The 18714-nt window shown below is 30.3% G+C and overlaps 1 protein-coding gene across 4 annotated transcripts in view; it reads right to left on the reverse strand.

Moving 5' to 3' along the window:
• Positions 1–614: 614 nt before the first annotated feature.
• Positions 615–18714, reverse strand: part of mst (misato mitochondrial distribution and morphology regulator) — a 42455-nt gene continuing 24355 nt past the window's right edge. For 3 of the 4 annotated variants that reach the window (XM_085821124.1, XM_085821126.1, XM_085821127.1), the window contains exons 6-14: positions 18066–18101; positions 17447–17561; positions 13673–13813; positions 12036–12188; positions 6715–6846; positions 5105–5289; positions 2859–2942; positions 2583–2698; positions 615–914 (exon numbers count right to left, since the gene is read on the reverse strand). In XM_085821124.1, coding sequence (XP_085677250.1) covers positions 715–914; positions 2583–2698; positions 2859–2942; positions 5105–5289; positions 6715–6846; positions 12036–12188; positions 13673–13813; positions 17447–17561; positions 18066–18101 — 1162 coding nt within the window. In that variant the 3' untranslated portion in view covers positions 615–714. The remainder of the gene's footprint in view (positions 915–2582; positions 2699–2858; positions 2943–5104; positions 5290–6714; positions 6847–12035; positions 12189–13672; positions 13814–17446; positions 17562–18065; positions 18102–18714) is intronic. The other variant, XM_085821125.1, reaches the window with a different exon arrangement.

Below are 18714 nucleotides of genomic sequence, written 5' to 3' on the forward strand. Positions count from 1 at the left end.
CAAGGAACATCAGAATGAATTCCAATTAATGTTTTGGCCACCTAACTTGTGAATCTTAACTCCAAAGAGCACATTTGGGATGTCATGAAGAAGCAGCTCAGATATCAGACATCACCATGTCAAAGTATCTCGACTTTGTGAGACTGCTGCTTAGACATTTGTTACAATCTGCCTCCAGTTATCTACCAAGAACTTGTGACATTCATGCCAGGCAATTTGCAGGTAAAAGGTCACTGAGTAGGTGGTCATAATATTTTGGCTCTTTAGTGTATAATACGAAAGTATAATTATCTCTTGATTTGTTTACAAAATTTTTATGATAATTAATGCTGAAAAATATAAAATGAAAACCAGAGCTCACCATACAGTCATAAATTCTGAAATAGTACCAGTCATTGTTGCAACACAATAAGCATATTCCATAATAAAGTATGCAATAATACAATTTAAATATTTTAATTTTAGAATTTCTGTGATTTTCTTAATATAAATTCTTTTTATTTGTCCATAATTCAAAGCATAAAAATATGTTATGTCAAAAGTCCTGATGTTGTACTTTGCAGAAGCAGTACAAAAGAAAATCCAGAAAAAGCTAAAAGTTACTACATCCCAAAATCAATAAAATTAGTTTAATAAATATTTTCTCTGTCATAAAAATGAACAGGAATGTTGCATATGTCAAAGTATATAAGCACAATTTATGTCAAGGTGAGGTCAATAATCTTGATAACTTTCTTTCAGTCCAATTAGATTCTGCAGAACTTCCTGATAATCATCTTTCTCATATGCTGTTTCAACACATTTCACATATTCTTTAAAATGCAGCTTGTTAGCTTGTGAGAGTAACCCATCAATGAACTGGGCAGAAGAATCTGAGCTACTGAAAGATGCAGCTACTGGCACTTTCTCAACCCCTAAGAAATCCAAAATAGAAATTTTACTTTGGAAATGGAAGCACTTTATCAAAATACACATAAAATTTAATTTCAGTTTATTCATATAACATGTTTTTTTTCACCTCTTCTGATATAGAATTAGGAAAAATACTACAGCTCTCTACATATTAAGGGACAGTGAGAAAACTGTTTGTAACAACATGATTATCAAGCACTTTATGCAATTCCAAATTATGTAGTTTACATTATACACTGGAACCAGTTTTTGTGCGATTATGCAGTCCCTATTCACCCCATTAAAAAAAAAAAAAACTTTTTAATTGTGTTGCAACAACTATTTTTTATAGCTACACCCAAACCTGTTTTTATGCAGTGAATAGGAATCATATAATAGCACAAAAAAAAAAAAAAAAAAAAAAAAAGAGAGAGAGAGAGAGAAGAAGAAGACTGCGCAAAAACTGGTTTGAAATTATTAAACATGCCCATGATTACTCAAATACCATTATTCTACATACATTTGGAAAATTATTTTTTTCTTACTTGATGGATTTCTTGACTTATACCTACCTATAAACATGTTTGATTTAAGACTTAACAGACATATGCCTTCATGGACTTCAACAGACATGGCCTGCTATTTAGTTGTTCTGGACTAAACTAATTATATTCAACATACATATACCAGAAATATTATATTGTGAGCAATACATTGTCTGTGAATTGCAATAAAAATTTGAATATTTTTGATGAAGTTAACTTGATTATGGTACATTTTACACTAATGAAATCTTTTATACTTAAATTTATTACATCACTACTCTACCATTCAATAGTGGCTGTAAGAAGAATTGTTAAATTTCATTTGGCTGCAACTTACCCTTTTCGGTTCATGACAGCTGTTTTAGTTATGAATATTCACACAATAGTATATAATTTTTCTCAAATAATACACTATAATCACCACTTTTTTGCTATTTCCTCCCCCCATAGATTAGGTGTTTTATAAGTACAGCAATAATGGGAATGCATGGAAAGATGGAAACAAATTATATACACAGTACATAAACAATATTATATCAGGGTTACAATTTTTAATACTACTATAAAAACAATACTAAAACAAACTCTAGGCTTTCTTAGCTGTATTTATATAAGACATGAGCTTCCAGAAAATTCAAGAAAGATCTGTCATGTGAAGAGCATATCTCATATTTCAATTAAGCTATTTTTATATTCTGAACACTGCCTTTTTGCTCCCCAGATGGTACAGTGATTAGTGGAGCCTACTGTGATGCCGAAGGAACAGCGTTCAAATCCCAAAAGAAGGCATGGATGTTTGTAAAATTGTCTGTCCCATCACAGGATGTTAAGGTGGCCACCTATCAAGTGTCTCCATAATAAAATGACCACCACTTCTGGCCTTAGAGTGGCAAAAGCCTAAAAATGTCCACCATTTTTTTTTAAACCACTGCCCTTTTCAGATCAACAAAAACAATTCCATACTAGAATCAAACATATATTAAAAATATGTATCACAAATACAAAATAGATAAATAAATATTACAACAATGTAGTAAAAAGAATTTAAATATTTACACACACAACAGATAAAACAGTAAGATTTCCTTTAAGCCTCATATATCGTAAAAAGAAGAAAAACTTGATCTGAATATATGCAGTTCTTACCTTGACTGTTAGAAAGCACCCCTGGATGTAAAAGTCCATTGACACCAACAGTACTGTTGAATATTTTGGGAAATGGTGGAACAACACTACACTTTTCGTAAAATACAGTAGCAGTACTACAAGAAAAGTATAATATAAATTTAAAAATATACTCAAATTTTAAACAATTTTTCTTTTGTCAGAAAAATGAAAAAAAAGAAAAAAATCTTTTAAATTGAACAGTATTTAGTAAATTACAACATAAATAAATAATAAACCTACAAAACTATTACTCACGTAACTGAACTTGCTGAGTATTCGGCTAAGTATTGCTTGAATAATTCTTCAGGTGTAGCTGAATGATATAATGATTTACCAGGTCTACACAAGAGAAAAGAATATTAATTATAAAAGTGATATTTTCAATTTTTTTCTCATTTCAAACACTTTACACATTATAATATATTTTATAATAATTATCAATGGGCTTAAAAATTATAAAAATCTTAATTTCTTGACTGTATAATACCGTTGTAAGTTAGCTAAATATTTGCCTCCATTATTTTTGCTTTGTTGAATATTACTTTTGATGCATCTTTTATTATTTTATTTATTTATTTTTTAATTTACTGACATATTGTATAATAATTCTGCTTATCTCTTTCATATTTTTGAGTAATTTTTAATTGGTAGTCACTTATACTGTACTATTATGTGTTTAATAGCTTTGTTATTTTACAGTAGCCATAATTTGGAATAAATAGACATGAGATTCAAGAAAATTAATTATAGAACCATGACAGTGAATTAACAATTATTGAAAAAGAATATGCCTTTACATTTTTAAATGCATTTTAGCTTTGATGATTATAGCTTTCAAAAGCATTTTTGCTTTAATGCTAGATTTTTAACTTTCAAAAGTATTTCAGCATTGAAATTGTGCAGCTGTTCTTAAAACTATCCAAACATGCAATACTTAAAATTTTGAATAGAAATATGCTTTATATTCAAACATCTAAACCTATATGATCTCATGTGACATACATAAAACCAGTGGAAATTTATATTATAGCAAGGATTTTGTACCAAAAAGGAGCAACTTGCCTACAAGGGCTATTAATTTCGTTTTGGCATTTTGTGTTGTCCAATATAAAATTGTGCTTCACTTTTCAAACTGTTGCCACCAAATATTATAGCTCAGCATAATACTTAAAGAAATTAAATAATGAAGAAATGAATATATGTATGTTTCTCGCATTGTGAAAATATGATAGTACCTAGAGACATCAAATTTTAAACAACGTAGTCTCCACTCGAATATGGGCATTTGGAATTTGTTTTTATTACCTATTTCATATTTTGGAGTAGCTATTTATTGAATTTTTTATTAATAAACACAAAGATTTCAAAGTGAGCAATAGCAACACTGTACGAAAAAATCTCCAGCCCACAAGACTGTGTATTGGAAAATCTAAAGATATCCTTTCTTTTTAATATTTGTGATATTGCTGTTGAATTGAATTTTATGGTTTAAGTGCAAAGAACATGATATTTAACAATTAAAGGTAACACACAAAACGTTAAAAAACAAAATCATAAATAAAGTAAGAAAACTTTCAGTTTTCTTTTTTTTTTTTTTTTTTTTTTTTTTTTTTTTTTTTTTTTTTTGTTACATAACTTTTTTTGCTAAATGCAATCTTAAAATATGGGAAAGCTAACTGATTGGTAAGGGTAGGTAACTGGAAGTTAATCAAACCCATGATGTCACCCATAAAATGTATTTACATGGCAATCCAGCAGATAAAAGCTGATTTCCAGCTTCACATTCAATGGTCATTTTTCTGATTTGCAATTGTTTTTGTGACATTCAAGTATACCTTTTTTTTTACTTCTTGCAAAAAACTGTAATGGGAAAGTGGAGTTTCCTGCTGATGAAAAAGAAGTGCTACATGTCTTCAAAAATATGGCATTTTGTACAACACAGAATGCAAAAATTCCCATTCCATAAAGTTGCTCTTCTTAAATGATAAAATTTTGTGGATCAAAATTTGTGCATGATGCTGAGTTTGTATTATTATTATATGATTTTTTTTTTTTTTTTTTTTTTTTTTTTTAAGTTAAACTGACCCATTTCTACATGGGAAGAACACTGCAAAGGAAAAAAAAAAAGTGTTTTATTATGGATGTTTCTAGCATTTTTTATTTTTAATTTTGTTAGCTGGTTGCTGTTACATGTAATTTTTAGTGCAGTGCCCTTTGCGAAAATGGCTGTTGTCCTTTGTGCCTTAGCTTGATGAAACATTAGTTGCCAATAGTTCCTGAGTTTTCAGGAAAGAGGTGCAGATAATCAGAAAGTACCAATAATTTTGAAAAAGTCCACTGACAATTGTTAAATTGGAATTTATACACATTAACAAATTTTCCTTCATGGATTCTTCCCCTTTAAAAATTTCTCTTCAAATTTCATAAATAATATTTTTTGTAATATGAAAAGAACTGCAATTTTTAAATTTTTGTTTGAACATCAAATTAAAATTCCTTACTTCTGAAATCTAGTCAAAGGTACACCTCTAAGAACAGATGACTGATATAAAGTTTTTTCTGAATCAGGTTTGTAGAAAGGACTAAGTGATGTCACATAGTGTTCTGGCCCATCCTTTTCAACCATTGTACTTATGAAGGTATCATCACACAGTGGGAAAGGAAGACATAAGCTAGAGCAGACTAGCTAAAAAAATATTTCAAATTAAAATTTTAAAACAAAAATTAAAATTTGCATAGACTGCATTCAAACAAAAAAAAAAAAAAATTGTAAAATATTTTTAAGACTATAATTACATAATAGTCATGGATTGTGTTGTGGCATTATATTTGAGTTTCACTCACCAGTTTGATTTTACTTCACAGCTTTCCTGTAGCCTCATTTCATCACAGGCTCACTCATTCCAAAGTATGCAGATTTGAGAAGCAAGCAGTTTAGTATAAATTTCGAGAAAGAGCTCATAATCAAAGGAGAGTTTAGACAATGTTGTCTGCCTCCTCAACCAGCTCATAGCTTTACAAATTGCTGCTGCTTGCATAAGACTAGAATTCTGAGACATATGTGAGCGGTAAGTTAAGATTTTGACTAACTATTAGTTGTCAATCCATAACTTAGTACCCCGTTTACAAAGCATTTAGGTATTGTAACTACAAGTTGTTAAAGGCTAGTTTTGTGTTCACTGTTAAATCCAGGTGATGGTAACTTTATCTTGTAATATTTTTATTTTAACCTCATGAGTGGTGAGGTTAAATAACCTTAAGTTGAATATCTGTGTCTGTCTGTTAGTTTAAAGTGGTGAAGCTAATAGTGAAAACTAAGTAAGTTTAAACACTTGAAGAAAAGGAGCTGAGCTGCACTTGACCTAGTTAAGAATTAGATGGTTACAGTAGTAATTATGAGTGTTACAGTGTAATTATAATCCTAAACACTTAAAATCGGAAACCTCTAAAAATTTAGAAGAAATTTTGTTAGTTATTTTCTTTTTCATACAGCAGTTTATAGAAAATTTTTAAAGAAAAATAAACTGCATTTTACAGAGGGGAAAATTAACCACACGACTTTTCTTTATTGAAATGAAAAGTTTAAGTTTAAATACATACAAAATGAAGTACTGAAATAAAGGAATGAAAAACGCATGAATAACTGTCCATATTATGCAATGTTGAAACAAACCTCATAAAACACTTTCTGGAATAAAATAAACCAAGTAAAAGAAGAAATAATACAATTTCTAGAATAGAATAAACCAAGTAAACCACACCTATCCCCCTAAAAAACATTTTACTGGCTGGATCTTAATTGCAAATTTAAGCAAAAATGAAAATTGTATATGGATTCACAATTTTAAAAAGTTTAATAATCCTGATATGACAATCTCTCATTCTAGCAAGTAATTCAATAATTCCAAACCATTAATATATAAAATGTTTCTTGATAGTACATTAATTACATTTTGATTTTACTGAAGAAAATGCCAAATATTTATTTGCATTAATAAATTATCTTATTTTTTAAATGCATAAATCTCAATGCAGAAATTTCAAACATATATTTAGTTTACTAAATTATCAAAGTTTGTTCTCAGATGTCAATAAAATAAAAGATTTTTACCTTTCTCCCATATATAGACATACCAGAAGAAATTTCTGACATGCTAAACTTTAAAGACTTATGACGATATGGAGATGTGAGAGTTTCAATGGCAGCAGCAATTATTGCACTTGTGTGATATTGCAATTTTACCTAGATTTAAAGAAAACAAATATCTGAGAACAAATTCTTAGACTTTGCTCTTTAAAATTTTCCGTACTAAAATCATGCATTAAAAATGGTCAAACTGTTACACATACTATTATCATGAAGTAAAGTTATTAAAAGTGCATTTTATACAGTTATAAAAATGCATTTAATATATATGTGCAGTAATAAAAAATTAATTTAACATATATAATATTACAAAAAATGCATTTAATACACATATAGGAATAAAAAATTAATTTAATAAATATAGCATTATAAAAAATGCAGTTGGAAAAGCAGTACTTGATACTTATCACCAAAAAATACCACTTCTGATTGATTCCTGCAAATGTTTATAATAGACCTATTATGGATTCTTCTAAAAAGATGAGATTTTTATTTCTTTTTCTTCTTATTAAAATCTCTCCCCCTTTCAAGGAACAATGGAGATAACTTCTTTTTTTTTTATTATTTTAGTGTTTATTTCAGATGAAGCACAGCAAATGCATATCTGCACTGTGTCCATTTTTTAGCACTAGGAAGACTATTAGTCTTGACTCTCATTTTTGCATCATATCACTTTTAAAATAAAAGGATACTGTTAGCAATGTTATTGCCATATATTATTTTTGAGGAAATAATATAGCAAATATTAAAAAAAAGTATGGCAACACTTGACATTCTATGGTGAATTCTAAAGTTATGCCACTTCGAAAAATTTTATGATTTTGCTGTTGAATTTTATGTAGCATAAATGCACAGAAATTGATGCTCAATTAATAAAGGTAAAAAAATACGTTCAGTAAGTCATCTTATTAAGAAAACTGAACATTGATATAATGATCTAAAGAAAGACTAAAAAAAAAAAAAAAGAAAAAGAAAAAAAAAAAAAAAGAAAAGAAAAGAAAGGCTACCAACAAAATCAAGGGATGCCATGACATCTATTGAGCTGTACATGAGCATGTATAGTTATCATTTTCTATTGTACAGAAGAATAGGGAAAGAAAAAATTAATCATCAGGAATGAGTCTAAGAGCAAAGTAATAAACTGCAAGCTCATTGACAGCATTGTAAAACCTTTAAAAAAAACCTTTGTCTAATGTTAAAGGCTAAATCTTGCCAGTTGCCATCCTGCATTTGTTGTTCTTTCTGAATTGTTCAAAGGTTGGACTTTTTTTAAATTTATTAAGAATTAAAAATCTTCAACCTTTAGCCACATAAATATAATCCAAAAATATGATACCAGAAGAAAATTTCACAATAGTAAAATATTGAATGCACATACGAATTCATATGCCACTGCAATGGAATTTCTTTCACTGTATGCAAGATGGCCTAAAAGTTATCTTATAGAAAGAACATATTTACAGATCCTAATTTTTGACGTTAATATTTATTGGATTGAGCAATTTCATATATTGATATTCAAACTATTAATTCAGACTGTGAGAAAGGGAACTGCTCATTGTCCTCCAAGATTATCACACTTAACAAAATACATGACTTTGCAGTTTGGGGTATGATAAAATAAAACAGTTATTTAAAATAGATTCCAAAAAGCATTGAACAATTTAAAGAATAGAACTATTGTATAATTTGAGGGTTTGAAAACTGATCATAAAATGAAAAGCAAATTTATCAAAAAGTTTCAATGAAATGGGAGCTTTGTTACAGAAAAAAAGCAAGACATTTTAAATATTTACTTTAATAAATTTACTGTTGATGCTATTTCTATATATTACATATAAGATACATTAATTATTAAAGTCCTAAAAATGTATGGGTAAGGTCCTTTTTTAGCCCTCAATATAGGAAGCCAAAGGAGAAGAAAACACATTTTGTTTAAAAAACATGGCTGTTAATAGGGTTGATGACAATAAATTATAAAAACTTTTTAATTCTTTTCTTCCTATTTTTCCATGTTTTTTCCCCAACATTAGTCAAATAAATCAAAACATAAATAAAATAACAACACACTCTTTTGCAAAAAAAATCGAAGCACAAAGAAGGACTTTTGCGATTGCCACGAAATTTAGTATGCAAATACATCTTGATCGAGAACAGGAATTGAGATCATAGCGCACATTTCTAATGCACAATTCACAAAGTATGAAACCAGTAACAGAGGTGGAACATTATCTTTTTTTGTTGCTGCCAGTTTAATTCTGTAGAGAAGGAATTAAAGATGCCATTACGACGATATCAAAGACCTTACAGACATTTAAATGACATCGAACGTGGTCGCATTGTAGGGTTGCGTGAAGCTGGGTGGTCATACTGAGCAATAGGCCGCCATCTGCAGTGTACAGACACTGCTGTGCAAAGATGTTAGCAGCAATGGTTGCTACTAGAAAATTGCCAACAAAATAAAGGCTCTAGAAGGCCAAGGATCACAACTGGCCCAATGGTATAATTCTCGACTACTCAACGCACTACAGCCATGTCTATACCTCCTGTGGTACTGTCCACCATCTCACGGCACTTGTCTGAGGCGGGATTACGCTCACGGAGGCCTTTCCGACTTTTGCCTTTGACCCCACAACATCGGCGAAGTCGTCTGGAGTGGTGTTGCAGCCGATCATCATAGCTGCCATCCTACAGTGTTCAGCGATGAATCGCGCTTTACTCTTGAAGCAGATGACCACTGTGTTCATGTCTGGAGAGGATGGGGCCAGCGGTCCCAATCAGCCTTTGTTTTACAAAGACATACAGACATAACCCTTGGTGTGGTGGTGTGGGATGCTATTTCTTAAGACAGCAGAACATCTTTAGTCATCCTCCGTACATCTTTAACAGCTCAACGATATGTTGATACCATCCTGTCACCAGTTGCATTACCCTTCATGGCACATCATCCTGGGGCCATTTTCCAGCAAGATAATGCCAGGACACATACCACTCGCATATCTCTGGACTGTCTCCGTGTGGTTGATACTCTTCCTTGGCCACCAAGGTCACCAGACTTTTCACTAATTGAGCATGTCTGGGACATGGTAGGCCGCCAGATTCGGGCACCACAAAATATTGCAGATCTGAAGCGCTAAATGATGAATACCTGACAGGACGTATCGCTGGATGACATTAGGAACCTCTACCACTTCTCGCCTCGATGAATTCAAGCATGCATTGCCGCCAGGGGTGGTTCGACTAAGTACTGATTTGAACACTTAAAGGGTGATTGCGACTACTCAACGCACTACAGCCATGAACTGAACAGGTACTATGACCTTGAAATGAACAGGTACTATGATTTTTTAATCATTTTGTTATCTGTGTATGAGCTATACACATATTCAATTTCATCAAAAACAATCCCTTTATTACGTAATTAATCAACTACTGTTGATCAAAGTTGTCAGAATCCACTGACGTATGCAGGTTCTGTTTATATATAACTGATTAAAAAACAACAAAATTCATTTACCTTTTCTGATGTATCGTTGAATATGACGTGATGTTTCAGCTGGCAATCTTCTTTACAGAATAACCACAATTGAATTTTCTTGACATCACATTTTATTTACATAAAACATTCAAAAGGAAAAAATTAAGATTTAAATACATTTTCTTGTACAGCCTCTCTTTTTCTTTTATGGCTGGCTGTACGAAACAATTTATCCGTCCATCACACGGATTCGAAACGAACTATCTACTGTTTACAAAAAGAATAATAAAAACAAAGTTTTGATTTCTCTCACTAATGGAGCCTCTAGTGAGAGAAAGACACTTTAGATGAATATTTAACACCCTTCCTTCATGGTGCTTCAATTTTTTTGCAAAAGAGTGTATTATAAACAGAAAGTTTTAAAATTAAAATTTAAACAATTGATCAAGTTCCAGTTCTACCGGCAGGTTTCTTGCCTAACGCATTTTTTTAACTTAAATGTACACTGTGCAGAAAAAAAAGGGGATGGACAGTTCTATACTTCCCATTCTACTGGGTCGATTGCCGAAAATTAACTTGCGTTTTTTATGTCTCGAGAGTGCGACTTAGATAATATATCTCGAGAGTGCGATATATTAGATTTATATATAACATTGTTCTAATATAGGTATTCTGACACCAAATCGAACTTCTTGTGAAATGACATGCCAATTTTTTTGCCATATTTCGATTCTATGATTCAAATTATGGCAAACTGCCACGTTTTTTCAAAATTCACATGAGTGGTTTCTAAAAAATTAGCTCTCAAAATTTTAGCTTCTCAATGTTAATTGAGTTTGATTGTATATTTATTAATCTCTCTTTTTTTTTATTAAACTTATTCGATTCTTCTTTTCACCTTTTGAAATTCAGGTTCATTCCAAACAAAACTCGCATGTTTTTTTATGACTTGGTTTTAAAATTTGTATTTTTAAATAATTTTTATAAATTTTTCAAAAAAATTTTGAATAATAATCTATAAAATTTTTGCCGTCATCTAAAAGTAGACATATTTCTAAGCATACCTGCAAAAAATGGCAGTTTTTTATTCAAAATTTCCGAATACGTGAATTTATATATTGGCACATTTTGAAATTTGGCATATTTTTTGAAAGGAAGAAAACATCAAATGTGGTTTAGATACTTTTCTAAAATATTTGAAAGGAATTATTTGGATAGATGTGGCTTTTTTCCGCTCATGCACAAAGTTGCCAAGTGAATTATTCTTGGCGCTAACTGAAAAAATTGCCCCAAGATAAATTTTTAAATTTCTCTGTAGATTTCGCACCAAATTTTACAAAATTTAATATCTGGCATAATTTGAGTCACAGAATCGAAATAGGTAAAAAAAATGGTATGTTATTACAGAAAAAGTCCGGTTTTGTGTTAAAATCCCTATGCTAGAGCAATGCTATATACAAATATAATATATATCCTAAGTTGTGCTTTTGAGACATGAAAAACGCAATTTGAATTCTGTCAATTGGCCCAGTAGATTGGGAGATACAGAACTGTCGCCCCCCCTTTTTTTTGCGCAGTGTACATGATGTAACTAATTAATACAATCAACTTCCAAAAGTTAACTAAATATGCATAAACTGGCCTTTGCTATTTCTAATTTATAGAACTGTCGCAGGCCCCCCCCCTTTTTTTTTGTGCAGTGTACATAATGTAACTAATCAACACAATCAACTTGCAAAAGTTAACTAAATATGCATAAACTGGCCTTTGCTATTTCTAATTTATAGCAAAAATAAACATAACATACATCATACTGAATAAAAGGAAAAGTTCTGTATGGTTCAGCGAGTTTAACAACATCATCAGAGAAAGACAAAGGAGAAAAAAATGATGAATGAATGTTCATATTGCTCATGGATAACAGTATAGCAAATAATCGATGCATCTGTTGCTTCACATCCTAAAAATAAATAGAAGTATGAAATGATATAAAATATTGCTTAATCAATACATAGTTTAAAGAAAAGTAATACTTTAAAAAATAATTCAAATGCTGCATGCGAAACTTAGATAAACTGATGGATAATCTTAGAGCTAAATTATATTACTACACAGAATTTCACATAAATTTTATGCTTTATATTTATTCTCATTAAATTTTACTCTGGTCTATTTTCTTAAGAATTTTCTAAACAGTTATTTTCTTATGAATTTTCTAAACAGAAGAGATAATCTTAAATTGCTAGCAAAAAACGGCTTTTATATGTTAAAAGTTTAATTACACTTTGACTTTCCACATTACTAAATAAACACCTACACTTGACTGAAATTTGTTATTACTGGTTATTGTATTAATTAAATCAGATTAGACTGGACTTTTCTGGTTGCCATTTTTTTATAAATCTGTTTTCTTTTAATTTTAAAGTTTTTAAAACTTCAGGGCCCTTTCAAGGTGTGCCTATGGCGGCCCTGATAGTTAATACTTCAGTCAGCACAGTTAATTTTTTCCATTCAGTTAAGTACAAAAAAGTATCTCACAGAAACATCGTTCTGACTAAGGGTTAACTATAAATGCAGTTCCATCAATCAGCACAGGAATAAGTACAGAAGCAGAAAAAAACAAAGAGGATTAATCTATTGCTCAGGAAAAAAATTCCTATATTTTCATTATACAGTTTTCACATGATTAAAATACCAAAGGTTAAGATGTCACATCCAGAGTTCAAAACATAATAAAAGGACTATTGAATATTTTATCAAGCCTTCAAGTCATTATCATATTGAATCCTATGAGCAGCAAATCCCAGCAAAATTCCAAAACAAACTTAGAATTTTACAAAAGAATTGCTCTTTTTCCATAATACTTTAATTATATCTAGGAAAAAAAAATTAACAATTTACGCATTCAAGGATATGCATCCATGACATTTACAATTACAGAGAATTCTAAAAATACACTCTCCCCCCTTTAATTCTTGCAAATGAAAATCATTAAAATTTTTTCATGTTTTTTTTTTTTAGCTAACATCTATTTCGGCAACATATACGTGATCTATCAAGATGGTTACAATTCCAGCATTATCATTTCTCAAGAATGCTTAAAAAGTATACTACTATATTTACATTTCAACTTAAAAATTATGTCCACATTAGATTTAATTTTACATAGCATGATTAATAAATATATTTATACATATATATTTGGGCTTATACATGCTCTATGTATAAGCTATCTATAACACTTCTTTAGCTTATTTTAAAAACCTACTGTTAACAGACTTTGCTGCATAAAATTCTTAAACCTCTGGTGGCAAACTAATTAAGCTAACACATGACAGGTTAAGATTAGTTGCTAACACATGACAGGTTAACAAAATAGTAGTTCAATCATTATTAAATAATGTTCTATCTTTGATAATTAACTATACATGTATTTACAATTACCTGAACAGGAAATGCATTCTTATCTTGAAACACAGGAAAACATATTGAAGGATGGGCATGGTATTCATCATCAAGATACTGGAGGATATTACTGCTTATACCAGAGAACCCATTATGAGCATCAAAAATAACATGAAAACCCTAAAAATTTTTTAAAAAAAAAACATATAAGTTGCAAAAACAAATTACATAACAGAAAAATAAATATCCACTTATGTCAAAAATAAACAGTGCAAATATTAACACTTTACTGACCGCTAGCAGTTCAACAGCATACGCATGTCCGACCAGCCGCAGGTTCTCCCTAATAATAAAATGCAAATGATATAGCAAATGGCACTTGTTTATTGCCATGGCTACCAATTGATATTTTTAGGTAGCCCCAAGGGAAAAAAACTGATTAATAGGCTAACAGTTCATAGGCGTTGGCGAAAAAAAGCTGATTAATAGGCTACCGGCTGGTAGGCATTGGTAATACAAAGCCGGTTAATAGGCTATCAGTTGGTAGGCGTTGGTGATAAAATACCGATTAATAAGTAATCAGTCGGTAAAGTGCTAAGACAAGATGTTTGCAAGGGAGACACTTTTACTATACACTCAAAAAAACAAATAAAAATTCTCAAAGATCTCAACAGTTGAAGTAAATACTGTAATTATCATGAAATCTTAAAAATTTCATATGGCTTTTAAAAAAATCTAGCCCATAACTTTAGTTTTATTTATGCATAAATTAAATAACAATTAATAATGTTCATAAATTGGAAGAGTAAACACAGTAAAATCTTATTTAACCTAACTGAAATGTGGTTTCATTTAAATGGTGAAGAAACTAACTTTAAAAAAGCAAGTCTAAAAAGAATCCATTCCTTCCTTTTCTTAACATTTCCAACTTTTTTTTCAAAATTTCCCTATTCCAAAGTAAATGCATATTTTATAGTGCAAATGAGTGATCTCAGCAAATTGCTTGCAAAAATATTGAACTGTGAAATCTCTATTCAGGAATGACATTTCAGTACATATTACAGATGGATAATGCTAATTAAAATTTGCACTGTACAAAATGATTTTACTGAAAAAGAACAGAAATGGGAACAACAGATTTCAATATCAAAGTTTCATATCTGCCATTTTCTCAGGAAATCTGTCAATGGACAATTACTAGCTATTGCAATAACATACAATTACATAAAGCTATTCAAAACAGGATTTCTAAAACTGGAAACCTAGAATTATTTGTAAAATATTGTAAGTTTTTAACATACATTCTAGTCCAAACCCAAAGTATTATTAATTTTTATCATGAGCTGTTTTCAGAGAACATTATTTTCTAAACTGAATTTATTATTAGTTTTTATTTATTATTAATTTTTATTATTATTAATTTTTAACATGAGCTTTTTTCAGAGAACACTGGTTTCAAAGCTCTGATTTAAACTTTTAAGAATTGCATACTTTTCATAAAGTATGAAGCAAGTACCCATTTTCTTCATTGAAATAATTTAATTACATTCCCAAATGAAACATGTACAACAACTTACAAAGTAGTGCTATAATTTAATTTTCCTAATAATGTTTAAAACAGCAGGAACTTTTACTGGCAAAAGTGTATTAGTTGAGTTTTGCACAGTTTGCATGCAACTTCTCTGTGATTTCAACTTCACAAAATCATGGATACAGTAACAAGATCCCTAAGGACATTATACCAGGGCTGTAGAGTGGGAGTCGAAGTCATGGAGTCAGAATCAGAGTTAGGCAGATTTTTAGGTAAAAGGAGTCGGAGCTGGAGTCGCTAAAAACACGTCGACTCTAACTCTAGTTTTGTTGGACAGTTTGAATGTGAAATGAAATTAAAGTGCATTGAAAAAATATTTAATGACAAACTGGGTTATTATTTTTATTTATGAACTATATACATTAATAAATAGTTATTTTCTATTTTATTGACATATTGCTAAATAAATATAAGAGAGGAGGATGGATGTGATATTTGCCATTATTTGATTAAACTGATTCATTTAGTTACTTCACTTCGTTACAAATCTCATTGGTAAATTTAGGTGAGCAGCAATAGCAGCAAGACCTCCCAAAACTGATGCCTTGAATTAAGAATGATTTTAGAAGATGTAGATAACTCTAATGTTTCACTAACAGAAAGACTCTGGAATGATCTTGCGGAATGGGAAACTCATCTTTCTACACCATATATAGCCACAAAAAAGCTACAATCCGAAAAATTAACAGGAGGTGAGAATGGAAGAATGTGATGCTGTTCTTTCTGAAATGGAGGGTTTATTGCAGAAGGAATCATTTCTCCAAAACAGCCCGGTGGCAATGTGGCTAACGTGTTGCGCAGCTACACCACAGTTCGGGGGTTCAATTCTCAGGCTGGGCAAGGTTAACTCAGTCTTTCATCCCTTGAATGGGTCAACAAAATGAGTACCAAGTTCGCATGGGGACTAAACACTGGGAATCCTGTGACAAGCTGACCACTTGTCCAGGTACACATGCTAATGTATTCCAGGGCCCAAGGTCAAGAAAGCAGATTTCAGAGCACTGTAGGCCATGGCCCACTAGGGCTATTGTGCCACTGAGTTGCGTTTATTATTTCTTCAATGAAGCAAAGAGAAACTAATTTGCCAGAATATGAGATCTTGCTGTGTTCAATATATGTATATCCAAAATATATCCAAAACGCTGAATTTTGTTGGATGATGAACAAATTAAAAATCTTTGAGAAAGAGAGCCATCTATGAACTTTCATTAGGAATGAAATTATTCTCAGAACAACTGGAATATTCAAATCAGAACAGTCAAACTGCAGACATTGTAACTGAGTCTTTATCATCCTCCAGTGATGAATTAGATTTTGAGAAATATTTGGATTATATTGAAAAGACTAAGGCAACACAAATGAAAATAAAGAACCAAGAGCCTTTAGATATAAAAATGATAAAATGCAAACAAGATTTCTACACAACTTTTGAAGAAATAGAGAAATATGATTGTTCTACCAAGACACCACTTTTAGAACTTATAAAAATCTATCCTGAAATGTTAAAAGAAGTAGCCCTAATAGTAAAAGCTCTTCCTCCTACTCCAAGTCAGTGTGGAAAGACTCTTCTCAGCTCTGAAGTTTATCAAATCAGATTCTATGGTCCTCTAACAAAGATCTTGCTGAAGCTATACTGTTTCCTCGAAAATACTAATGCCAGTTTTTCCATTTCATAATAAATGCTAATTAATATAAATAATTTGTTATGCTATCAATTTTTTCTGTAGCATCTATTACTTCTTTTGTATTAAAACAATAAGCTGTAACCCATGTGTATATGTTTACATATATATGAGTGAGTCGGAGTCAGAGTCGGACATTTTCCCTAGCGACTCCACAGCCCTGCATTACACTGATAAAGGTGAACAGTAAGAGGTTATTAAATAATATTTACAATAAAAATTAAATTCAACTTTTTTTTTTTCAATTATCAGTTCACACTATTTCTTTTACACTGCTTAAATAAAAATTTAAAAAAATCAAAATGGCAATTTTGAAATTTACACTATTTAAAATGGATTCAACAATAATATTATTGTTAAAACTGATATGTATAAAATGAAGTTGTCATTTTTTACGAAAATAATCTTGACCACAGATTAATAGAAGCAAATGTTATCCACAATTGTTTCCTCCTCATTAGATTAAATAAAAGGAGTTATATTGTAGTTATGTTATTTATAAATGGAAAAAGAAGTACTGTTTATTTCTATACAATAGACCTGCAGATAATCACATTCTTCAGTCATCCTCCGTACAGCATCTTCAATCATATCCTTTCCAAATTTAGAATAAGTTTCTTCTCCTGAGCTATACAATTGAAGGGGGATATTTTCTCTACACAAAAGAAATAATTTAAATGAAATTCATCACATTTTCATTTAGTGCACATAAATGGTACAAAATCACTTTTTTTTAACATAGAAATGTTAATCTGGATATTATGCTACTTAACACAACATATATCACAGAATTCGATTACTTAAGGATATTTAAGTTCAGGGTAGTATTTAAGGCACTAAAATGATAACTTACTGTCTTTAATAACTTTAGCGTGATTGTGTGCATTTTTTGCAAGAGCAATATCATTTATTATTAGTAACAACTGCATTACTTTCAAAGAAATGCAGAATTAAATTAAAATCTAACTCATAAATAAAATGGTAAGAAATGCTAAGATTTGTTATATCACTAATTCCCTAAGGTAATTTTCTATTGCACAATAAAAAGCTTTGTTAAAAAAAAAAGAAATATTATTCATTAAACTGAAGCATGAAGAAAGTAATTTATGAATCAAGGGATATGGTGAATGAGGTAAACTTCATCACAAAATCTACTTACGATGCTTTTGTATATGACACCGCATGTTTTTGTAATCTGAAAAGAGATTTTTCCTGAATCAAGCACTAATTTTTAAACATTTGCTGAAAATTCTAAAGTCTCTTCCAGAGTTAAATATGACTTTAAACATTTTCTCAAATCTTTTAATCATTCCCTCATTAACACTACTAAGAGTCTGTTATTGATATAACCAATACTATGGCAATCCCCCCCCCCCAATTTTCTTTATAAAAACTCACAATGAATTACAGATTAAAAGATTTTTTTTATTTGTATTGATAGTACATGAAACTGAAGCTGCATTATTAGTATGTTGTTAATACCAAATACCAATATTTTTAAAATTTATAAATGTTCAAGACAACTAAAAATGCATACATGAAACCAATTTATGGATTTACCAATGGATTTACCTATCAATATTTCATCAACATTAAAAAAAAATATGAATACCATTTCAATTGAAAAAATTCAAATCTTTACACATTAAAAATGTATAAGTATGTAAAATATAACAAAATATAATAGTTGCAGTAAAAAATAATTGGCCACCTCAAAATTAACATTCTAGATTTGGTGCTCTCCCCCCAATTCATCTGTTCTCTCAAATTCGAGATTTTTTTAACTTAATTTATACAAGTTATTTGTC

This window comes from Stegodyphus dumicola, chromosome 7 (assembly GCF_044657685.1).
Source record: "Stegodyphus dumicola isolate Sdum_Otavi_A_Nest chromosome 7, ASM4465768v1".
In the NCBI taxonomy this organism is placed as follows: Eukaryota; Metazoa; Arthropoda; class Arachnida; order Araneae; family Eresidae; genus Stegodyphus; species Stegodyphus dumicola.